Source organism: Leucopleurus acutus (assembly GCF_964270905.1).
Source record: "Leucopleurus acutus genome assembly, chromosome: 19".
In the NCBI taxonomy this organism is placed as follows: domain Eukaryota; kingdom Metazoa; phylum Chordata; class Mammalia; order Artiodactyla; family Delphinidae; genus Leucopleurus; species Leucopleurus acutus.
In genome coordinates this window covers 45,436,623-45,458,151 of record NC_139161.1, presented here as the reverse complement: position 1 = coordinate 45,458,151, position 21,529 = coordinate 45,436,623, and the positions used below count along the sequence as shown (strand labels likewise).

The window sequence follows — 21,529 nt, the reverse complement described above, 5'->3', positions numbered from 1 at the left end:
GTGTTGGTTCTTTGAGATCTTCTGTCAGGCAGTGGCTAAGGCTGCTGCTCTAGGGATAGCAGGTTTAGGAAAGAGTCCAGTAGCATGTGATGCCTATTGCCTTAATGGACATTGGTTATGGGGAGGTGATGGTGCACAGAGTCCATTTCCTTTTTCCTTTGTGTTTGAATCTTTTTTTTTAATATTTATTTATCTATTTATTTTATTTTTGGCTGTGTTGGATCTTAGTGTGGCACGCAGGCTTCACTCTAGTTGTGTCGTGTGGGCTCAGTAGTTGCAGCGCACGGGCTTAGTTGCCCTGCAGCACACGTGATCTTAGTTCACCGACCGAACCCGCGTCCCCTGCATTGGAAGGTGGATTCTTTTTTTTTAATTAAAAAAAAATTATTTATTTTATTTATTTAATTTTAGCTGCGTTGGGTCTTCGTTGCTGTGCGCGGGCTTTTCTTCTCTAGTTGCAGGGAGCGGGGGCTACTCTTCGTTGTGGTGTGTGGGCTTCTCATTGTGGTGGCTTTTCTTTTTTTTCTTAAATATTTTTATTTACTTATTTGGTTGCATCTGGTCTTAGTTGTGGCAGGCAGGCTCCTTTGTTGCGGCTCGCGTGGTGGCTTCTCTTGTGGAGCACGGGCTCTAGGCAAATGGGCTCTAGAGCACAGGCTCAGTCATTGTGGCGCACGGGCTTAGTTGCATGTGGGATCTTCCCAGACCAGGGCTCAAACCCGTGTCCTCTGCGTTGGCAGGTGGATTCTTAACCACTGCACCACCAGCGAAGTCCCTTGCATTTGAATCTTAAGTCAGATCCCAAGTCGGCTTGATGACATCCTCTAACCAGGAGGTTAGATCTCCCAGATGCCACCACCATGCACAGCTAAGCCTGGGTCTTTCAGGGATTACAGGAAATGACAGACTTTGGAGTCTGGGCTTTTATAAACTGATCTAAACCTCGTTTCCGTATTTGTAAAATGGGGGTAATGACAGGGCTACCCGTAGCAGTGTTGTGAAGATTACCTTAATTGAGACAGTACCGTGTAAAACAGAGCACCTGGCACATAACTGGCACTCAGTGAGGGAAAGCTGTGCTCATTAGTTGGCCGTGTCTGGATTGGAGACACAGAAAGAGGCTCTGCTCGAATAACCTTTCTCCCTGTTTCTGTTTGCAGCGGCAAGGTGGGGCACGAAGGCCCTGTGCTGAGCACCCGTAGTCCTCTGGGGTGCCACCCCTAAAAATAGCACCCCACCATGTTTAACCTAATGAAGAAAGACAAGGACAAGGATGGCACGCGGAAGGAGAAGAAGGAGAAAAAGGAGAAGAAGGAGCGGATGTCAGCGGCGGAGCTGCGGAGCCTGGAAGAGATGAGCCTGAGGCGTGGCTTCTTCAACCTGAGCCGCTCCTCCAAGCGTGACTCGAAGACACGCTTGGAAATCTCCAACCCCATCCCCATCAAGGTGGCCAGCAGCTCCGACCTGCACCTGACTGACATCGACTCCGACAGCAACAGGGGCAGTGTCATCCTGGACTCGGGCCACCTGAGCACAGCCAGCTCCAGCGATGACCTCAAGGGTGAGGAAGGCAGCTTACGGGGCTCGGTGCTGCAGCGGGCAGCCAAGTTCGGCTCCCTGGCCAAGCAGAACTCACAGATGATTGTCAAGCGCTTCTCCTTCTCCCAGCGCAGCCGGGATGAGAGCGCCTCAGAAACCTCCACCCCCTCAGAGCACTCTGCCGCCCCGTCTCCACAGGTAGAGGTGAGGACCCTAGAGGGACAGCTGATGCAGCATCCCGGCCCAGGCATCCCTCGACCAGGACCTCGGTCCCGAGCCCCTGAGCTGGTGACTAAAAGGTTCCCGGCTGACCTGCGCTTGCCCCCCGTGGTGCCCCCGCTGCCCCCTGCCCTCCGGGAACTGGAACTGCAGCGACGGCCCACGGGGGACTTTGGCTTCTCCCTGCGACGCACAACCATGCTGGATCGGGGCCCCGAGGGCCAGGTCTATCGGAAGGTGGTTCACTTTGCTGAGCCCGGCGCGGGCACCAAGGACCTGGCCCTGGGGCTGGTGCCGGGTGATCGTCTGGTGGAGATTAATGGGCACAATGTGGAGAGCAAGTCCAGGGATGAGATTGTGGAGATGATCCGGCAGTCTGGGGACAGCGTGCAGCTCAAGGTGCAGCCCATCCCGGAGCTCAGCGAGCTGAGTCGGAGCTGGCTGCGGAGCGGCGAGGGACCCCGCAGGGAGCCAGCCCATGTGAGTGTTGGCCTGGGCAGCCGGGGGCAAGCAGGGATTGGGGATGTTGGCATCTCCTGCGACTGTACCTGGGTGGATGATTGGGATACCCAGGAGCTACCGTCAGAGCCTAGCGAGTGTGTGACCAGTGAAGCCGTGCCACTCCTTGGGCTCCGGGACGACTTACCTGGCCTGTGGTGTGATACACAGCGATACAAGCTTTATTATACCCTGGTGGGCTAATATGTCCTGAGCCCTAAATTGGGGCATGGGAGCTAACATGTGCCACTTCCAGATGTGAGAGCCACTCTGGGCTACTACTGGTCCAGACTGGTATCTGGACTAAAATATAGGATTTCCATTATTTAGATATTGGAGGTGAAAAAAAGATAAATTATTTGAAATCAGGACTCACATTGGTAGCTCCTGGGGAGATGACCTCAGGCCTCCTTTTACCCCTGAGTGACTGAGGAGCTGAATACCAGGTAAGGTTGCAGAGATAATCAGTGGCCAGATCATCGAAGACCTTGTAAATAATGGTAGGAGTTCAGATTTTATCCCAGTGAAACGGGACCATTGTAGAGTGTTCAGCAGGGGAGTGACTGGATCTGATTTATAAAGAACACTCCGCCTCCAAGAGTCTTTATTATCTCTTGGAAGAAGAAAAAGCACGGCCCTGGAAAGGCAAAAGGGATCAGGCCTACAGAGATAGTATGACCTGCCTATCCCTGAGATCCCAACTCTTATCCTGCCCACACAAAACAGCAGTGGAAGGGGGTGACATAGGAGCAGAAGAGCCTGAGATTAGATGTATGAGCAGGTCTCTAAGGGGATGGAGATCTCTAACCCCAGGGGACTTTTGGTAGGGTGGCTGCATATCAGTTTGGAGTGTTCTGCCTAGAGACAGTCTAGGAGGGACAGGTTGGCCTCCAGCCATCCCTTTGTCCTGGCTGTGGGTTTTAGGATCGTTCCGATCTGGTCCCTGCAGCCTGACCACTGCATAGCCCGGCCAGGACCTTTCAGCACTAAGTGACCAGCCAGATGTGTCAAAGTCAGAAGCGGGAGGAAATGCTAAGGAAGCAAGCAGAGTCCTGGTCCTGGCTTTCTCCTGGGGAGGGGAAGTGGGAGCTCAGATGGCTGTTCAGCCTGGCAGCGTCTCGGGCCAGGGGGGCCTGGGAGCGGCAGGGTTAGGCTCTGGCGGGAAGCACTGGAGCTGGGTTCCCGGCCTTCCTTTACCCGGGGGCTGGTGGGGTCAGGCAGCTTCGCTAGTCAGGAAAGGGTAGTGAGTGGAAGGGAGCCTGTTGTGGAATCCAGGGGAAGACCTGGACTCGTTTATTCCGGAAACACACATCAGGCACCTACTGTGTGGTAGCCATCAGGCTAGACTGAACTCAGGGAAGTGCAACCTAGAGGGAGTAGTCCTTATTTCAGAACCAAAAATCATACCGTGTTGCCATGTCTGTCTGCTTTCTACCAGGCTAACATTGCTTTTAACAGATGGAACTCTCTTCTTCTTAAAGAATGAATCTCCCCTGGGGGATTGTTGCCAGCTCCCTGTTGAACCACAGCACAGGCCTCTGTGGGGCCCTGGGCCTGGCATCTCGGATGCTGTTTAGTTTTGTCTTTATAGCACAGGGATCATCCTGGTATCTCATATTTCCCAGCCACTCTCCCTTCCCAGCTAGCTGCTGCTACCTCATCCCTGGGGAAGTGGATGGCTTAGCTTTGGAGGCCCTGGTGGATTCCACATTACAGCAGGTATCCCTGAAATGCTGGCTTGTTCTCGTCCCTGTGGGGCAGACCCAGCTGGTGGCCAGAGGACCCAGCTGGTGGCCAGAGGACGTCTTTGTCGACCTGAGGGATCGGGCAGGGGGCGTAGTTGAAAGCCCCACCCTCATGAGTCTCCTAGAGCCCTCTGACAGGTTAAGAGAAGCCCTGTATCTTTTCCTACCTGGGTAGGTGGTGGGGACTCAGGCCACAGCAGAGGGGAGTGGAGTGAGCCCAGCATTCCAGCTTCCTGGGACAGACCCCGGAGCGGGTGTGGGAGTGCTGCAGCCTCTTCTGCGGCTCTCATCCTCTATCTCCTCCTCTTCCTCCTGCTCCTTTTCTTGGCAGCAGTTCTAATCCCAGTTCCATGCCAAGAAAAGAGTCTTCCCGCCTCCTCCAGGCTGCTGGGTGGGGTACCCTGACAACTCCAGCCCCACGGGTACAGCTCCTGGCGGCCACCCTGCCCATCAGGCCATCCATCAACTGTGTCCACACGTTGCCTGTCCCCAGGGAGCTCTGAGGGAGCTGGTTAGCCATCTGTTCTCTTTCGGCACACAGATGGGGGCCAGGCCCCATGGCTTTTTCCGTGGCCTCTTCAGAAGGCCCCAGGGAGAGACAGCCCCTTGGGTTTCCTTCTCACATGGTGTGTGTCCAGAATGCTTGGCTCACACCTTCTTCGTGTATCCCTGTGGCTGCTAGACAGGGTTCCACTGGGAGCAGGGGTGAGCTACGGTAGTAAGATAGACTTGGGGCCTGATAGGAGCCACTCAGCTGGCCTGAGAGAAGCAACTCTTCTGCGTCTTTTCTTCCACTCACCTATCTATCAAACAAACATTTGTTGAGCACTTTCTGTGTGCTAGGTCCCGGGGTCCAGCAGTGAGCAGCACATACCCCCAGCCCCAAGGAACTCATAGTGTGGTGGGAGGGATGGTCGAGTGGCAGACAAGGGCAATGCCATTTGAGAAGCTCAGTGACAGGGGCCAGGACACGGCCCTAGGGAGCACAGAAGAGGGACTTCTAGGACAGCCTTGGGAATGAGTCAGGGAGGACTGACATCTGGGTGGGAGATGAGTGTCAGGGAGGCGAGAGGAGGAAGAGGAAGGCTGTAAGACACATGTCAAGGTCTAGAGGTTGGAGAGAATGACACATCTGGGGAATAAGACTGGGGGACAGTGTGGGGACATTATTGAGAGAAGCAGCAGGAGAAGCAAGCAGGGGCAGGTCACGAAGGCCCTTGTGAGTCACACTAGGGAATGTGAACTTTAACCCAAGGGCAATGAAGCAATTTAATTAGGGAGTGATGGGAACAGGTTTTTGAAAAATCTCTCTGCGTATGGAGAATGCTTTCAGGTGTAGCAAGGATAGCTGTGGGGAGAATAGTGAGGGAGCTGTTGTAATCTCAGTAGGATGGATGGAGGCGTGAACTTGGGTAGAAGCAGTGGAGATGGAGAGATGTATCAGATGGGAGCAACTGAGGTAGGCTCTGTTGTCTTTTTTATTTTATTTCAGCTTTTTTTAAATTAAAATATAGTTGATTTACAATGTTGTGTTACTTTCTGGTGTACAGCAAAGTGATTCAGTTTTATATATGTATATAAAATATATATTTTTTCAGATTCTTTTCCATTATAGTTCATTACAAGATATTGAATATAGTTCCTTGTGCTATATAGTAGGACCTTGTTGTTTATCTATTTTATATATAGTAGTTTGTATCTGCTAATCCCAAACTCCTAATTTATCCTTCTCCCTCCATTTCTCCTTTGGTAACCATAAGTTTGTTTTCTATGTCTGTGAGTCTATTTCTGTTCTTTTTTTAAAATTAATTAATTAATTAATTAATTATTATTTGGCTGTGTCGGGTCTTCATTGCTGCACACGGGCTTTCTCTAGTTGTGGCGAGCGGGGGCTACTCTTCGTTGCGGTGCGCCGGCTTCTCATTGAGGTGGCTTCTCTTGTGGAGCACGGGCTCTAGGTGCACGGGGCTTCAGTAGTTGTGTCACATGAGCTCTGTAGTTGTGGCTCACGGGCTCTACAGCGCAGGCTCAGTAGTTGTGGTGCACGGCTTAGTTGCTCCGCGGCATGTGGGATCTTCCCGGACCAGAGCTCGAACCCGTGTCCCCTGCATTGGCAGGCAGATTCTTAACCACTGTGCCACCAGGGAAGTCCCAGCTTCTGTTCTGTAAATAAGTTCATTTGTATCATTTTTTTATATTCCACATATAAGTGATAGCATAGGATATTTGTCTTTCTCTGACTTACTTCACTTAGTGTGATAATCTCTGGGTCCATCCATGTTGCTGCAAATGGCATTATTTCATTATTTTTTATGGCTGAGTACTATTCCACTGTGTATATATACCACATCTTCTTTATCCATTCATCTGTCCAGGTCTTGGCTATTGCAAATAGTACTGCTATGAACACTGGGGTGCATTGTAGTCTTGTTGATTGGTTGGTGTGGGAGAAGGAAGAGAAGAGGGGTCAAGCGTGACTGCCAGGTTTAGGAGAAGATGCTACGTTCTTTCCTTGGCTCCTCAGGGAAAATGTTCTAGGGACATCTGTTTTGGGATCAATTACCCTTAAGTTTTCTAAAGGCAAAGAGTTCCTTGAGTTGGCGAGATTGAGGGAGGTGTTGGTAATGATGAGGGTCTTAAAACCCCAGTTGGTTCAGAATTCCTTCCTCCAGGTCCATGAGTCTGAGTGGAAAAGTCAATAACCATTAAGAAGGGGTAGAAGCCTGGCCGGGACTAGGACCTGGGAGAGGGGAGAGCGGTCCCTTCTGTTTGTATCCTCAGTGGGCCCTTCACGGGGGACAAATGTGTTGTTTGGGAATGTAAGATGTTTCTGCTGAGCTCAGAAAAGCCCAGCTGGCTAAACCCTGGCCGATGTGGTTGTCCCCCTGCCACCAAGAGCTAGAGAAGCTGGCCTGCATGGGAGCCGTACCTAGAAAGCACTGCTCCCCTGAGCTTCTGAGGATATGGTGGGAGGGGAGAGATGGGGGTTTAAAGGAAGGCCTACCACTCCCTCCCAGTCAAGGCTAGTTTCCTGATCTGTCAGGCATTTGCCCGAGATCCGTGGTACAGTTTCTTCTGTTGGACCTTGGGGTTTGTACTCAAAGGCTATAGGGGGCTTCCCTGGTGGCGCAGTGGTTAAGAATCCACCTGCCAACGCAGGGGACATAGTTTTGAGCCCTGGTCCGGGAAGATCCCACATGCCGCGGAGCGACTAAGCCCGTGCACCACAACTACTGAACCTGCGCTCTAGAGCCCGCGAGCCACAACTACTGAAGCCCACACACCTAGAGCCCGTGCTCCACAGCAAGAGAAGCCCTCACTCGACGCAACTAGAGAAAGGCTGCGCCTAGCAACAAAGACCCAACTCAGCCATAAATAAATAAATAGATAAACAAACAAACAAACAAAGGCTATAGGGCTGTCAGGTTCCTTAAGAGGTCATCGTGTCCATCTAAACCACATCCACACTCCAGAATCGGGAAGAGAGCATGTTATAGTGTAAAGAGCGTAGACTTTGGAGTCAGAAAGACCTGTGTTTGAGTTTTACTAAAGTTACCAAACTTTGTGAGCCTCAGTTTACCGACTCCCTTAAACATTGAATGAAGTGTGCTTAAGAACCGGCACTGTACCAGGCACAGGGGGATTAAATAAATAAAATATAATCTTTCCTTGAGGGAGCATAAACCTAAGTGAAGAAATGCAACCAAGCACCATAACTGCTATCCCGGAGGTCTGCACAGCTATGCGATGGGGTGAGAAGGAGGACGTGGCCAGTTGTGCTAGGGAGAAGGAGAACGTGGCCATTAGGAGAGGACTCCGAGGCAAAGTGACCCACGACCTCTATAAACCGGCTCTATTCTATCCTCCCAGAATTTGAGAGGACTAAATCAGAGGAGGATGCACACCCAACCAACTACAGTTTTCTCTGAGAAAGAGAATAAGATTGGAGCTAAAGGGAGACTTGTTTTTTATTCTGTATACCATGCTTTGGGGCCTTTATTTAAGATAAACATGTTTGTGTATTAGATGACGTCACTTATATAGACTTCAGCCGGTAGTAAATGCTTAGGAAGGTTAGTACCCTTCCCTCTGCCCAGTCTCTAATGCCATCCAGGAAAGATAATTTTGCAGCCCCTTTAATTAATCCGTCCTAGTGCTCTCCCATTCTTGCCCCTGGTGAGGTTTTCTTTCCAACGGGACGCCTAACGCTTTTGTCCAAACTTTCTCTGTAGCTCTGTTAAAAACAGCCAGCTGGCGGGAAAGATGGGGCGCTGGATGCTCTCTTTCTTTTTCCAGCTTTTTAGAGTCTGGCTTCTCAGGGCTGCAGGCATGGTCATCAGTGGCCTTGCAGGGGACTGGCTGGTCAGGGTTGCCTGCATCTGGGAGAAGGCAGGGGCCCCCTTGCTGTAGTGGAAGGCCCTAGTCCCCTGGGCGGAAACGGTATGAGCCTCACCAACCTTGTCCCCAGGGTCCCTGGGTGCTGTCAGGAGTGGGGCCTGCAAGATTCCAAGGGGAGACTTGAAATTGTGCTGCTTCCAGGCCTTGCCAGGCCAGCCAGCTTCTGGGCAGTGGCCTTCCCAGGGGCTTCTGGTGGTGGAGAAGTTGGGTACTGCCTGAGTTCAGGGTTCTAAAATGCTCTGTTCCCAATGTTACTCCAGGAATTTTTGTGTGTGTGTGTGGTACGCGGGCCTCTCACTGTTGCGACCTCTCCCGTTACGGAGCGCAGGCTCCGGACGCGCAGGCTCAGCGGCCATGGCTCACGGCCCCAGCCGCTCCGCGGCATGTGGGATCTTCCCGGACCGGGGCACGAACCCGCGTCCCCTGCATCGGCAGGCGGACTCTCAACCGCTGCGCCACCAGGGAAGCCCACTCCAGGAATTTTTTACTTCATTTTGCGCCAAAGCTTCTGGCACCTCTGGCGTCAGAGTCTCACCATGTGAGAGCCCTGGTTTGGGGGCTAAGGGTGGAACCCAAACTATGTCCTTTTGGTAATGAGAGGCGGGTGGGTAGGTGTCAAGGGTGTGAGAACTGGTGGGTGAAATGTCTTTGGGAGCATTTTGGGGGGTTGTCTGTCCTGGATTAGTGGGGTACATGGGACCAGCATGTAGACTAGGTCACTTCTATTCTGCTAGGTCTCCCTTTTGTCTTCAGAGGACCATTCTGCTTTTTTCCCAGTGAGATGCTAGATGAACTACAGTCCCAGAGTGCCCTGGCCACCCAGCCCGTGGGTGGTGGGCACAGTGCCCAGGCCACACTGGACTGGGTGTGGGGACATGTCATGGTCATCGGTTGTTTTTGCAGGCACAGCCTGGAGTCCTGGTGCAGGGCAGAGCCTTGACTGAGGTAGCCTGCTCCGGCCCCTTCCAGCCCTGGCCAGAACTCCTCTGGCCCATCCTGATACCCCTGGCCACCTTGTCCTCCTCTCCCTTCTAATCTCTCTTATTTACATTGAAGTGGTTCTGGAAAATACCAGATATGCAAACACCCAGACTGGGGGTGGGTGAGGAGTGGGGTGAAGGGGGGCGTGTGTGGCGGGTGGGAACACAAGTATTTTAAAAATGCTGCAAATCTCTACAGCATTTCCCAGAAACCACAAGCACGCGTTCCGCCTGCCAGCAAGGCTCCCGCCACCCCGCTACACTAAGCTGCTGGATTCTCCTCACTGGAACCTGGGGTGGAGAGCAGCATCGTGGGGTGGGGACCGGTGACCAGTTGGGGTGAGGGCTCCCCTGCTGCCTGGGCAGGCTGCCTGGCGCCTCCTTTGTCCGTCCGGGCAGCGGGTACGGATGTGCCCCAGGCATCTGCAGCACTGTGGGCGCGCACTGTGCCAGACAGGCACTGCCAAGGAATGGAGTCTTCATGGCCCCCCACCTCTTGCTGTGCAGTTTGTGGGGGGCGCCCAGCCGACCCTAGAGTCCTGCGTGGTGCTTGGCAGCAGCTCCCGTCCTGTGAAATACAGGGGACAGTGTCAGCAAAGCTTATTTTTTCAGTTGTTGGCTCTAGTTTGGTTGGGAAACTATTTCCTTAGGCCTGGGTCACCGCTCTGGCTCCCTTAATCTCCCGCCATATGTTCCTCAGAATCAGGGCATGGCTGAGCCAGGCCGCTTTGCACAAACTCTGCAGCAGGGAAGGACGTGGGGTGTTTGCCCAGTGTTCTGTACGGCACCCAGTACAGTGCGTAGCATGTACATGCTCCCCAAGTGGTATTTAATTGATCTGGTAAAGATTCAGCCGAACAGAAATGCGTTGAGGGAAGGGCATGAAAAGTGGAAGCAAGAACAAAGATCCTGGCTGGCGTTCACTCTGCTTTCATTAGACACTCTTCTAGATGTTTCACACATATTAACTCATTAAATTTTCCCAGCAACCCTTTGAAGTAGGTATTATAATCATCTCTGTTTTGCAGATGAGGAAACTGGTTTGCAGAGAGGTTAAGGTTAAGTTACCTACGGTTTCACGGTTATTAAGTGACTGGTCAGGATTTGAACTCAAGGTATCAGCTTCCTGCCCTTCACTATGCATAGGAGAGATGGATATCTATATATCCATATAGATAGCTATATAGGGCAGGGGAAGGCAGTCTCTGGATATCCTTAAACATCCACTGCCCAGCCCGGGCCTGGGCCTTCTGGTTCCCACTGCCCTGTCACTAGAAGCCTCTTCTCCAGAAGGAAAGGGGAAGCAGCCAGGAGTGACTGACCGCTCATGCTCTGTGGATGGCGTGCTGCAGAAGGGTGTGACTGTTGCTCTCAGTCTCTGTAGAGGATTAGCCAGAGGAAGTGAGCCCAAGTGGCAGCAGGTGGGATGTAACCTTGTGGGAGCTGGGAGAGGTACTGGAAAGGTGGCTGAGGGAAGCCGCAGGAAGACAAGTGGCATCTGTCTTGTCAGCCTTCGGGTGTGGTCCCCCGGGGTGGGGGAGGGTTGTGCTTTGGCCCCTCATACGTCTCCCCTTCTAGATCCTGGAGGCCAGGCACGTTGCCCCCTCACCTTTTTGGCCCTTACTGACATGCTGGTACTGACCTCTGCAGCATTTGGGGTAGCAAGATCCCCGGAATGTCACCTCTGACCAACAACATGCCCTCTTCTATATGGCGCAGGGGTGAATGTGTTCTCTCCTAGTGTGCACTGTGGGACAGAGGTGAGGAGCACGGCCTGGCAGAGCGCCTGGCACGTGGTGGGTATGTAATGCAGAGTTCTCACTGGCTTCTACCATCGAGTCTCTGCTGTTCCTTTTGTCTACCATGCTTTTCCCTGCCCATCCTCATGTACTCATACATCCCGGCCCTGGTTTGAAGATCGTTTCCTGAGGGAAGCCTTCCCTGGCCCTCTCAGACCATGTCAGGTCTGCACGTCCTCTTTCTCCTTTATAACTTTCATCAAGACTGTAATTAATTCGTTATCTTCTTATTTCTGCCATGCTGGAGCACTTGAGAGCAGTGGATATTTGTGGAAGGAAAGAAGATGGTTCTCTAGTCAGGAACTGGTTTCCCATTCTCTCTTGTCTGGGTTCCCTTGTTTAGCTCAGTTTGGGTTCCTAGAACCCTCCCCACTGACTGTGCTTGGTGACTTGTCTGCAGTGTGTTAGGACTTTGTTTCTCGTGTGCCTGGACCCTCGGCATCCCTCACACGAGTGGAGGGGAGATGGGCTCTAGACAGCCAGGAGCAGGGGCCTGGGGAGGGGGCTCTGGGAGGAGGGTCCCTGGGACAGCCTGCCAAGGAAGGCACCAGGCATGGGTGAGAAGCAGATTCAGGGTCACATGAGGTCACACAGTGTCCGGCCCAGGGGACCTTGGAGGAATGTGCCTGTCTTACTGGCTGCAGGTCTCTGAGGGGGTGGAATGTGGCCTGACAGGGCTCAGGGCGCCTTCTTTCCTTCTGCTTTCCCTGGGCTGCCTGTGTGCTGGAATGTCGGCAGGCTGGGAATTTTCACAGCAAGGATTTTTCCCAGTCAGAGCGACAGATTACAGCTGGAGCCTGGGGACAGCTCCCGAAGGGGCAGGGGCTGCCGGAGAGGGCGGGGGCAGATGCGGGGCAGCCCCAGCTGCTCTGCTCTTGGGGCCTGGACTCAGTTCCCATCCTCTCTGGGAAATGCAAACATCTGTCTCCCCATTGGGCCAGGCCAGGGGGAGCCTGGGCTTCTGGAGCTGCGGGGCTCAGGAGAGGCAGCGGGAGGCCTTGGGGACCAGAGACTCAACCTCAGTGAGGCGAGAACGTGGCTGGCTGTATCCCACAGGGCCTCACTTCCTCCAGACGGTAAGTGCGTCGTCAGGAAGGGGTACTGCCTCGATTCCATCCTCAGGTGGGGCTGTGCCTGCCAGACCCAGGTTCTCCGACCTGTAGGGACCACCCAGCCTCGGCAGGAGGTAGCATCGCTGAGTTTGTCACCTGTATCCGTCCTCCACTCTGTGGACCACACAGCACCTCCAGGGCCTGGTTCCCTCTCTTAGTGACCTTTCCAGCCCCTGTGCCCTCTGCCCTCTGAGCTCCATTCTGCTGGCTCCTCCCTCCAGTTCCCATTTCTGCAAGGAGCTGACTCACTTCCTCCCTCCCTGCCCAGCTTCTCTCACTGCCGGGTCCTAGGGCAAGCGGGTACCCACAGGGAGGGAGGTTTCTCACAGGGCACTTCCTGGGCTCCCTTCTCTGGCAGCAGGACTGTGAGGCTGCCCCGGCTGTGGGCAGAAGAGGGCTGCAGGTGGGGTAGGCTGGGGAGGGGCCTGGCTCTGGGCTGCAGGGACCAGGTGCCAGTGTCCCCCAAGCCTTGGCACACTCGAGGCAGGAGGTCAGGAGACCTTGAGAGCACCTGCTTCCTGTCACCCTGTGGGCTTGGTTCTGTGGAGGAGAAAGGCTGAAGATGTCATCACTGTGATCTGGGAGCCTGTGCTTTCTCTAGAACAGAAGACATCTGCGAAAAGATAGATCTCAGCCCGGAGTGGCATGGGCTGGAGGCCAAGCAGTGACAGCACTGTCAGGCAGCATGAGACGGTCATGACTCTCTGTGACACCCAGTTTCATGCCCAGCCCCATCCCATCAGGGGGAAAGTGTCTGGAGACTCCGGTGGAGCCTTCCGGGGACAAGGCGAGGGGAGGGGTCTGATACAATGTCCTTGTTCCCGCTGGCGGCCTGCATCCTGTCCCTGCCCACCCCCAGGTCCCTCATCCGTGGACTGGTTTGGTTGTGGAGCCGCCTGCAGGAGCACTGGCTTCAGAGCAGTGAAAGGTTTCCTCCCTGGGTGGGCAGGTATCTTCTATCTCACCTGGAGCGGTCCAGGCTGTGAGAGCCTGTGTGCCTGGCACTTCAGGCACAGGGCACCCAGCCTGTGCTGGGCCTGGCACAGCCTTGCATCCTCCTCTGCAGGCGGCCTAGGTTACCTAAAGGACACAGGCACAGGGTAAGGCTGAGGCCCCACTCACTTGGCCATGCATCAAGGTCAATAGAGGCGAGAGGGAAACTGGGCGCACCGCCTGAGAAACCTGGGGTACGGCTGTGGGCTGTCTTCCTGGAATCAAGTGGCCAGCAAAATCCTTATTCCCCGTAGCACTTGGCTTTGCCTGGAGGAGCCCTCATTTCTCTGGCAGACTGCAGTGATCCTGATTCTGGCTTCAGGATTTCCGGACAATGACAGGAGTTTTTTGTTTAGATGAGGTTGGGGGCAGCAGGTGGGAATGAGGCCTAGGGTTGGAGAAGGTGAGGGGTACCAGCCTGAACACCTCTGCTTGGTAAAAGGCCCTCACCGTCCGTCGTGGGAGGTGAGCCACCCTGCCTAGCCACACAGATGCCTGTCTGCATTCCTCTCCCAGGGCTTCTTTATTGTTTCCTGCCCCCACCCATTATTTCTTGGCCCTGACCTGGGGAGAAGAACCAGGCTCTGTGACGGGACACCCAGCTTGGAAATGGCTTGGCGCACGTACACACACACATACACACACACACACTCAGCAGAATTTGGTCTGGGTTGTCCTTTTCACCCAGACCCTTCCAAAGCATTTCTGCCATCAACTTCCAGCCCTTCTAACCAGCCCTCACCTTCTCTGTGCAGAGGAAGGCTGGCCACAAACCAGAGGACTTGGTTTCTGGGGCAGAAGAAGGCACGGCTTTCCTGTTTTTCATCAGGGCCCTGGGTTCCCCACCCAGCCCCTGTGTCTTCCTTAGATCACTGTTTTCTTTGTGGGTGTTTTGGGGGGGCCACGCCATGCAGCATGTGGAACTTCCCCGACCAGGGATCAAATCCGTGCCCCCTGCATTGGAAGCGCGGAGCCTTGACCCCTGGACCACCAGGGAAGTCCAGACCACTGGTTCTGAGGTCTCTCTCTGTGCCTCCAAAAGAGGAGCCCCTGCTATAAAGGGTCTCCCGTCTTCCCTCCCCACCCATTCCCTTCAAAATCCCCAAACTGCAGCTCTTATTGTTGCTGTAGAACCAGATGCTTGGCAAATACGAAGTTGGATGGGAAGGCTGGTTTTGGCTGTACGAAATACTTTCAGCTCATTTGGGGGAGGAGAAGGAAGAGGAAGCCAGCATAGGCAGAAGGGCCCGCAAATCGGGAGTTGTGTATGATTGTGTATGTGTTGTTGATCCATTGGTATGTACTGGGCACGGCACAGACTCTGGAGCGGACTGCCTGGGTTTGAATCCTGGCTCTGCTGCTGACCAGCTGGGTGACCGTGGGCAAGTTGATTTCTCTGTGCCTCATTTTCCTCATGTGTAAAATAAGAATACTAGTACTTTCCTTGCGAGGCTGTTTTGAGGATTAATGAATCAGCACGTGTAAATCACTTAGAATAGTGTTATTATCATCATCACTGATGTGTCTCTGAGGGCTGAGAAGCACTGGGTGCCTGGGAGCCTGATGGGTCATCTGCCCACAGGAATGCCACAGCCTGTTAGCGACTCAGCTCAGCTCATGGAGGGTGGGGTGGGCTTTACTCTTCTCCTTAGGATGATGCTTTTGCCCAAAGCGCCTTCCAGGTGGAGATAGGGAAATAAGGCCCAGACTGGTCCCCAAGCTTACTCAGGGCCGCATGGTAGCCTCAGAGTGGGATTGCTTTGCCCTGGACATCCAGTCGAATCTGTTTGATGCCAGTTTTCAAAACTGTGCTACTTTGCCTGTGATTTCCTTCTGTCAAATTCTTGGCTGATAAAATACCTTTCGACGACCAGACTTCTTTCCTATTTGTTTTCCAGTTGAACAAACAAACTCTGCTTTCATGTGGTCTCTTTACAGCTTACTGTGTTTCCTCGCACCTGTGTTGCCTCTGACAGCCCACGTGGATTAGGGCTAAGCAGGAATTGAGGCACAGAACAGAGAGGCAGCCCTGGCCTGCCAGTTCCCGGGTCTGTTCTCTGCTCCCTCCCTCACACTTATGAGCTTCTCCAGACGCTCCCACCTTGGATTTTCTAGCTACTGTTGTATCAAAACCTTTCAAATTAAGTGCCGGTGGTAGAATGTGATAGCAGTCGGATCCGTGCCCTGGTCCCTCCTTCCTCCCTGGGGAGCTTGACTGAGCCTCTCTAGCAAGGTGAGCATGCCCCGGAGGCCTTTCTCCACCACGTCCTCCTCCCCCTCTTCCTTATTTGCTTTATCCATCTGGCACCACAGGCAGGTGTCCGGTTATGGTCCCCACTACCCTGTGGGAGAACTCCTAACATTCTGTTCACTACCAGGCTTCATTGCCTTATTTGCTCGTCAAAGTTCAGGGTTCTGCTGGCACTTCTTTTTCTGGGAGCACTAACATCAGATGAGTCCAGCAGCGGGTGATGTGGGGAAGCCCTCAGGCCACTACATTCCAGATGTCTTACCCATGCATGGCCCAGAGACTCTGCAGAAACAAGGAGTGATTGTGTGCACTGAGGGGCTTTCTCCCAGGCCTGGGATGCCTTGGGGTGGGGGCTGGCTTGCATTCAGCCTTGCCTTTTCAGCCCTTCTGCATCTGGCTTCTGCTCCCAGGCTGGGGGTTACAGTGTGGCTACCGTCCCCTCCCCCACTTCTTTCTGAGGCCTGGGGGTCAAGGCATGGCACATGGGGATAGGAGTCTAAGCAGACTCTGGGGCAGGGGTGGGAGAGAACAGCAGGTGGTCAGGGACAACACCTGAAGGAGTATTCGGCAAGGATGACAAGGACAAGCTGAAAGGGGGATCCTCTGGACCAGACCTGTCCAGTAGAAAGTTCTGCAAAGTGATAAATGTTCGAGAGTCTGTGCTTTCCAACTTGGTAGCCATTAGCCACACGTGGCTATTAAGTACTTGAAATGTGGCCAGTGTGACTGAGGAACTGAATTTTAAATTTTATTTCATTTTTAATTTAATCAGAAGCATTCCCTTGTTTCAATTTAAATAGCCACACTTAGCTAGTGGCTACTGTATTGAACAGTGCAGCTCTAGACAGCTCATTCAGAAAGAAGTGGTGGGGTGCTCTTGAACCTCATCTCGTCTTGCCGTCCCCCTGGTGAGGCTGGGAGGGTGGTGTTTTCTCTTCCTCTCAGGAAGGAAGGCTTGTTCTCTCGGGCAATTTCTACACTTCACCAACTCAGGAATCCTGATGCCCCAGGGCCAACGGGTCCCTGGCCATGTGCCACCACAACTGGGGCAGTGCTTCCCCAGCTCGCCAAGCATGTTTTCTGCCCAGCCTGGTAATGCACAGGTGCTCGCATGCCCCAGTGGATTTGGCCAGGGTTGTCAATGCAGGGGTGGGGGGCTAGTAGGAAAAGTAGAAGCTTTTGCTTCTTCCTTCCTGCTTCTATGGAGATTGGGTCTGTGCTTTATTTTGACTTCAAAGAGTGCTAGAAACAAGCCCAACAGGGGCCTCCAGAGGTGAACACACAGATCCTCAAACATTTATTGAATATCCAGTGTTTGGAGGACACTGAGGCTTGTCTAAAGGAGTGTCTCTGAGAATAAATAGCACAGGCCTCTAACTCACACTCCGGGAGGCCGTACTGATATCTTAAATTGGTGTGGCTGACCCTTAAACTGGGTTTCCTTTTTTCTATCCTCTGGAAATAGAGAAGAGTTGTCGTTTATGTGAAAAAGAGAAGAACGATTCCTCATTATGCTTATTCTCTCCTGTCTGCCAGAGGGGGTGGGGATGGGAATATCACGCGTGATGCATTTAGTAGACTCAGAAGTGCCCCAAGTCTTGGTGGGATTTGGGGCAGGAGGGTGGAGGATGTTGGAAAACCAGCCTCAAGGTTGGCCCTTGGCTTTGGGCCTTGTGGGAGCTTGGCAAGCAGAGGCAGTTTGGAAGTCCCCAGGGGCCATGAGGAAATCCCCAGCAGCTGAGAGTCCTCAGGGAGCAGCAGGCCTACTGGAGCCACCAGTCAGGTGGTCCGTCCCCGCAGGCAGCCGGGACCTGACTTCGAGGGGATGGTCTCCTGGTCTTCTCGGAGAGGACAAGTCCAGACTTCCCTGCTTGGGCTCTGTGCCCACGAGATGGTGTGGTGTCAACAGGCTCTGAGCAAACCTTTGGGTGTGCCAAGGCAGGGGCTGGGGGAGCGCAAAGCCTCAGTGACCACCTCTGGGGCAGTGATGTGGGGCTGGCCACTCCGAGCCCACTGACCCTCCTGGATTGCTTGTCCCAGACCTCTCCCCACGACACAGGCTCAAGGCATCCCTGGACTCTTCTGTTTATTCATGAAGTCATCCATTCATCCATTTTAGTCCATCAATAAGCATTTACTGAGTGCCTGCTATACATAGGGACTGTTTTGGGCTGTGGGGATGGAGCAGTGATGAAAGCAAAGTCTGCGCCGAGCTCATCTTTGCCTCTTCTGGACGTATCCCTCCAGGGTAAAGGGAGAGGCCATCTTGCCGCTTCTGCCCCCCTCAGCCTCCAGCTCCCAGGGGGCGCCTCTTGGGGGCGGGGCCGGCAGGGCGACCCCAAGGAGGTGCTATCCCGCGGCCTGGGCGCCGGCTGGCCCTTGAGAAGGGGGCGGCCACCCTCTGCCGGGCTCCAGCGGCACTACAGGGCGGGTGCACACAGGGCTTCCAGGCGGATGTGCCGGCCGGGCCCCGCCCCCGACTCCGCCCCTGCGCTGGCGGCGGGGCCCGCTGGGGCCAGGAAGCGTAGGCCTCAGGGGTTGGAGGCGGGGCCGGGGGCTGACTTGGCCGCAACCCAGCGAGGCAACTCCTGGGCAGGGTTGTCTGGGCCCATCCCTGCGCCTGCACCTTTGGTCTCGGCGGGTTTCTCCTCAGACCTCCTCCCCCTCCCTGCGGCCATCCCTAGGCTTCAAGAGGGTCTGTTCCCTTCCTTTGGGATCCACTGGTTATTGATGCCCAGTAAAATTTCAGAAAAAACCTTGGTATCTCAAAGAGTACCAGTCACTGTCTACTGACACACTTACACTGTTACTTTATAGGAGAGAAGACATTTCTTACACACCAAAAAAAAAAAAAAAGGTAATAAAGGCTAATCCTTGCCAACAGAGGGAAGGCACAGGTGCTGAGAAACCTTTGAACTGATCATCATGAAGAATGCATCTGTCTGGTGGTGGGGAGTCTCCAGGAAGCATAAATAAATGCTCCAGGCCCTCCCCAGCCCTGAGAGCATAGCGCTGGAAACAAGACTCCCCCCAACTTCCTTAAATAAAGAGTTCTATTAGTGACACTTTATACATTGCAAATTAGTCATAACACAAGCACTACATAATTAGTATCCATTTATGGAGACAGTGTTTATACCCCCCCCCCCTTTTCTTTTAAGAGTTTTGATTTAAAGGGGAACTAGAAAGACAAATTGGGTCAGAGGAGTATTCTTTCATTAAAATGCTAATTAGAACCTCAGTCTCAATGTTTTACAAACTACCTCCCTCTAAACCAGCCTCAAGAAGTTCACAGTCTAGTGGTAAGGGGATGAAGCAAACAAAAAACAAAAAACCCCAAAACAGGCATTGTGCTTCCCCACAGTGTTCACCGTGAGGTATTACACATCATCATTAGTTGCAAGAGTAAACGACTTACTCCTCAGAGCCTCCTGTCTAGCCTGCTCCCAGCTCTGCTTAACCACTTTGCCTAACCCAGTGCCGGAAACAGAGCCAAGGCCCTTTCACTCACCCAACACTACCAATGTGGGAGAGCAGAGTAGTTGAAGTTGTTACTCAATCTGGATAGTCCTTTGTTCCCCATTCTTTTCTGCGTGGCTAACTACACATGTACCTTTCAGATCAGTTAGTTAAATCCAATGGATATTTATTGAACACCTACTATGTGCCTGGTTCTGGGGAGTAGGATGGTATCTAAAGGAAGTAGGAAATCGTCCCTGTTCTCCAGGGGGAGAAGGCTTAAACACATGACACAAATAGATTACCATCAAAACATCAGTTTAGTCATGGCATATACTCATTAAACTTCAATAAATTCAATTACAGTTCCCCCCCGCAATCCGAAAGTACAGCGTTCCTATGAAACCTTTTGGAAGCTGAAATGGTGCAAAGTAAAGAAACAATGACCTTAAGGCACATTTTGCTAATGGATGCATTTTTAAAAATCGAGATAAAGCACACATACAGATTCATTCAAAGCTATGACAGTCTTGTTTGTTTGTTTGTTTTTTGTGGTACGCAGGCCTCTCACTGTTGTGGCCTCTCCCGTTGCGGAGCACAGGCTCTGGACGCGCAGGCTCAGCGGCCATGGCTCACGGGCCTAGCCGCTCCGCGGCAAGTGGGGGTACGAACCCGTATCCCCTGCATCGGCAGGCGGACTCTCAACCACTACGCCACCAGGGGAGCCCAAAGCTATGACAGTTTGATGCTGAGTGTAGTTCCTGGGGAAGGAGCTTGGCAGTGCTGCCTGGCGTGTGTCCTGCCGCTCTAACGCTTGCTGCAAAACAAACACTGGACACTATTTTTGTTCTTAGGATTTTTTTGTAAAAGCGAAAATCCTCTTCAGATTTCTTTTGCTTATCGGAAACAGGTACTAATGTATGCCTTTCGTAAAAGCCAAGTGGCATAAAACAAACCTTCAAAAAATGGAGGATACCTGTATGTGGTTGTGTAGGAAACTATATATTACTGTAGTCTGAAATTATAACCATTGTATTTTGTATACTTTTATTCAATGCTGTACATGACTGTATACATTATGCTTTCAGATATATAGAATGGTATATACAAACCCATGTGTACTATACTTTGTGAGCAAGTTTAGGGATTTTTAAGAGTAATTTTGACTATATTCTATTTTTGCCTTACATGCTGACTTTAGAATCTAATTCCACATGGTATGTGACTCCCCTGTATGTAATAGAGCACCGTGTCGAGTATACTCAAGAACCACCATGCATATGTGCTGATGTATAGGTATAGACAGTGAACACTGTGGGTTTTGTGGGTTTTTTTCTTTTCACTACACCTTGGTTTTTAATAATAATTGAATCACTACCGACAATTTGCCAGGCCTAATGCTAGGTGCTTTCCATGTACTTCTTTTTTTTTTTTTAATAAATTTATTTATTTTTTAATTTATTTTTGGTTGTGTTGGGTCTTCGTTGCTGCACTTGGGCTTTCTCTAGTTGCCATGAGTGGAGGCTACTGTTCGTTGCGGTGCGCGGGCTTCTCATTGCAGTGTCTTCTCTTGCCGTCAAGCACAGGCTCTAGGCGCCCGGGCTCAGTAGTTGTGGCTCGCAGGCTCTAGAGTGCAGGCTCAGTAGTTGTGGCGCACGGGCTTAGTTGCTCCGCGGCATGTGGGATCTTCCTGGACCAGGGCTCGAACCCATGTCCCCTGCATTGACAGGTGGATTCTTAACCACTGTGCCACCAGGGAAGTCCCACTATTTTTTTTTTTTTAATTCTCACGACAACCCCATAAGGTAAGTGTACTATTATAAGGCAAAAAGTGGAAAATTTAAGAAATCGAGTAACTTTCCCTTAGGTCAGACTGCAAGAAAGAGGCCGAGCTGGGATTTAGACTTTGCACTCTGTTACCACGCAGGTCTTGGGTTTTGGGAAAGGCTTCATGAAGGAGGTGGAACTCACGATGGACTTTGAGAAATGGGGAAGGTGGAGGGGCTGGTGGAGAAACTTCCATAAGTAAAGGCTCTGTGGGAGATGAGGGCAGGGAGCCGTGGGAAGATCTTCCTGAGAGAGTGAGAGCCTGGAGTGCTGGGGAGAGGGCGAGGGTGACAGGAAGGTGAGGGTGAAGCGCTGAGGAGGACCCAGATTGTGGCTGTCCTTAGAGGGAGGCTGAGGTGCCTGGAGGTGGTCTGGCTGGCTGTGGGAGTGACCGCGTGGCCCCCAGAGCCATAGGACAGGCTTAAGGACCAGGTCCTGAGACAGCACTGAGCTTTGAGCAGCAGAGGGACTAATGGTGATTATGTGTGAAGCTGAGTGGGTTGCCAGGGTCCCAGTTTCCCCCTCTGAATGAAGAGGTTTCCCTTTTCACTAAGGGAAGTGAAACTTCCCTGAGATGGTCTCCGTCAGTAACACCAAGCATCCCAGAGACAGAATGGACAGGATCTAGTCATCTGAGTAGAAACTCGGAACGGATGGGCCCACGGTTACTACTAGTAAGTCAGACGAGACTGTGCAGATGAAGTGACAC

The 21,529-nt window shown here is 52.5% G+C and overlaps 1 protein-coding gene across 4 annotated transcripts in view; it reads left to right on the top strand.

Annotated features, from left to right (window-relative positions):
* The window catches only part of MYO18A (myosin XVIIIA), a 95,334-nt gene that overhangs the window by 9,105 nt on the left and 64,700 nt on the right, over positions 1–21,529 (top strand). For all 4 annotated transcript variants that reach the window (XM_082860878.1, XM_082860877.1, XM_082860875.1 and 1 more), the window contains exon 2: positions 1,161–2,238. In XM_082860878.1, coding sequence (XP_082717004.1) covers positions 1,240–2,238 — 999 coding nt within the window. In that variant the 5' untranslated portion in view covers positions 1,161–1,239. The remainder of the gene's footprint in view (positions 1–1,160; positions 2,239–21,529) is intronic.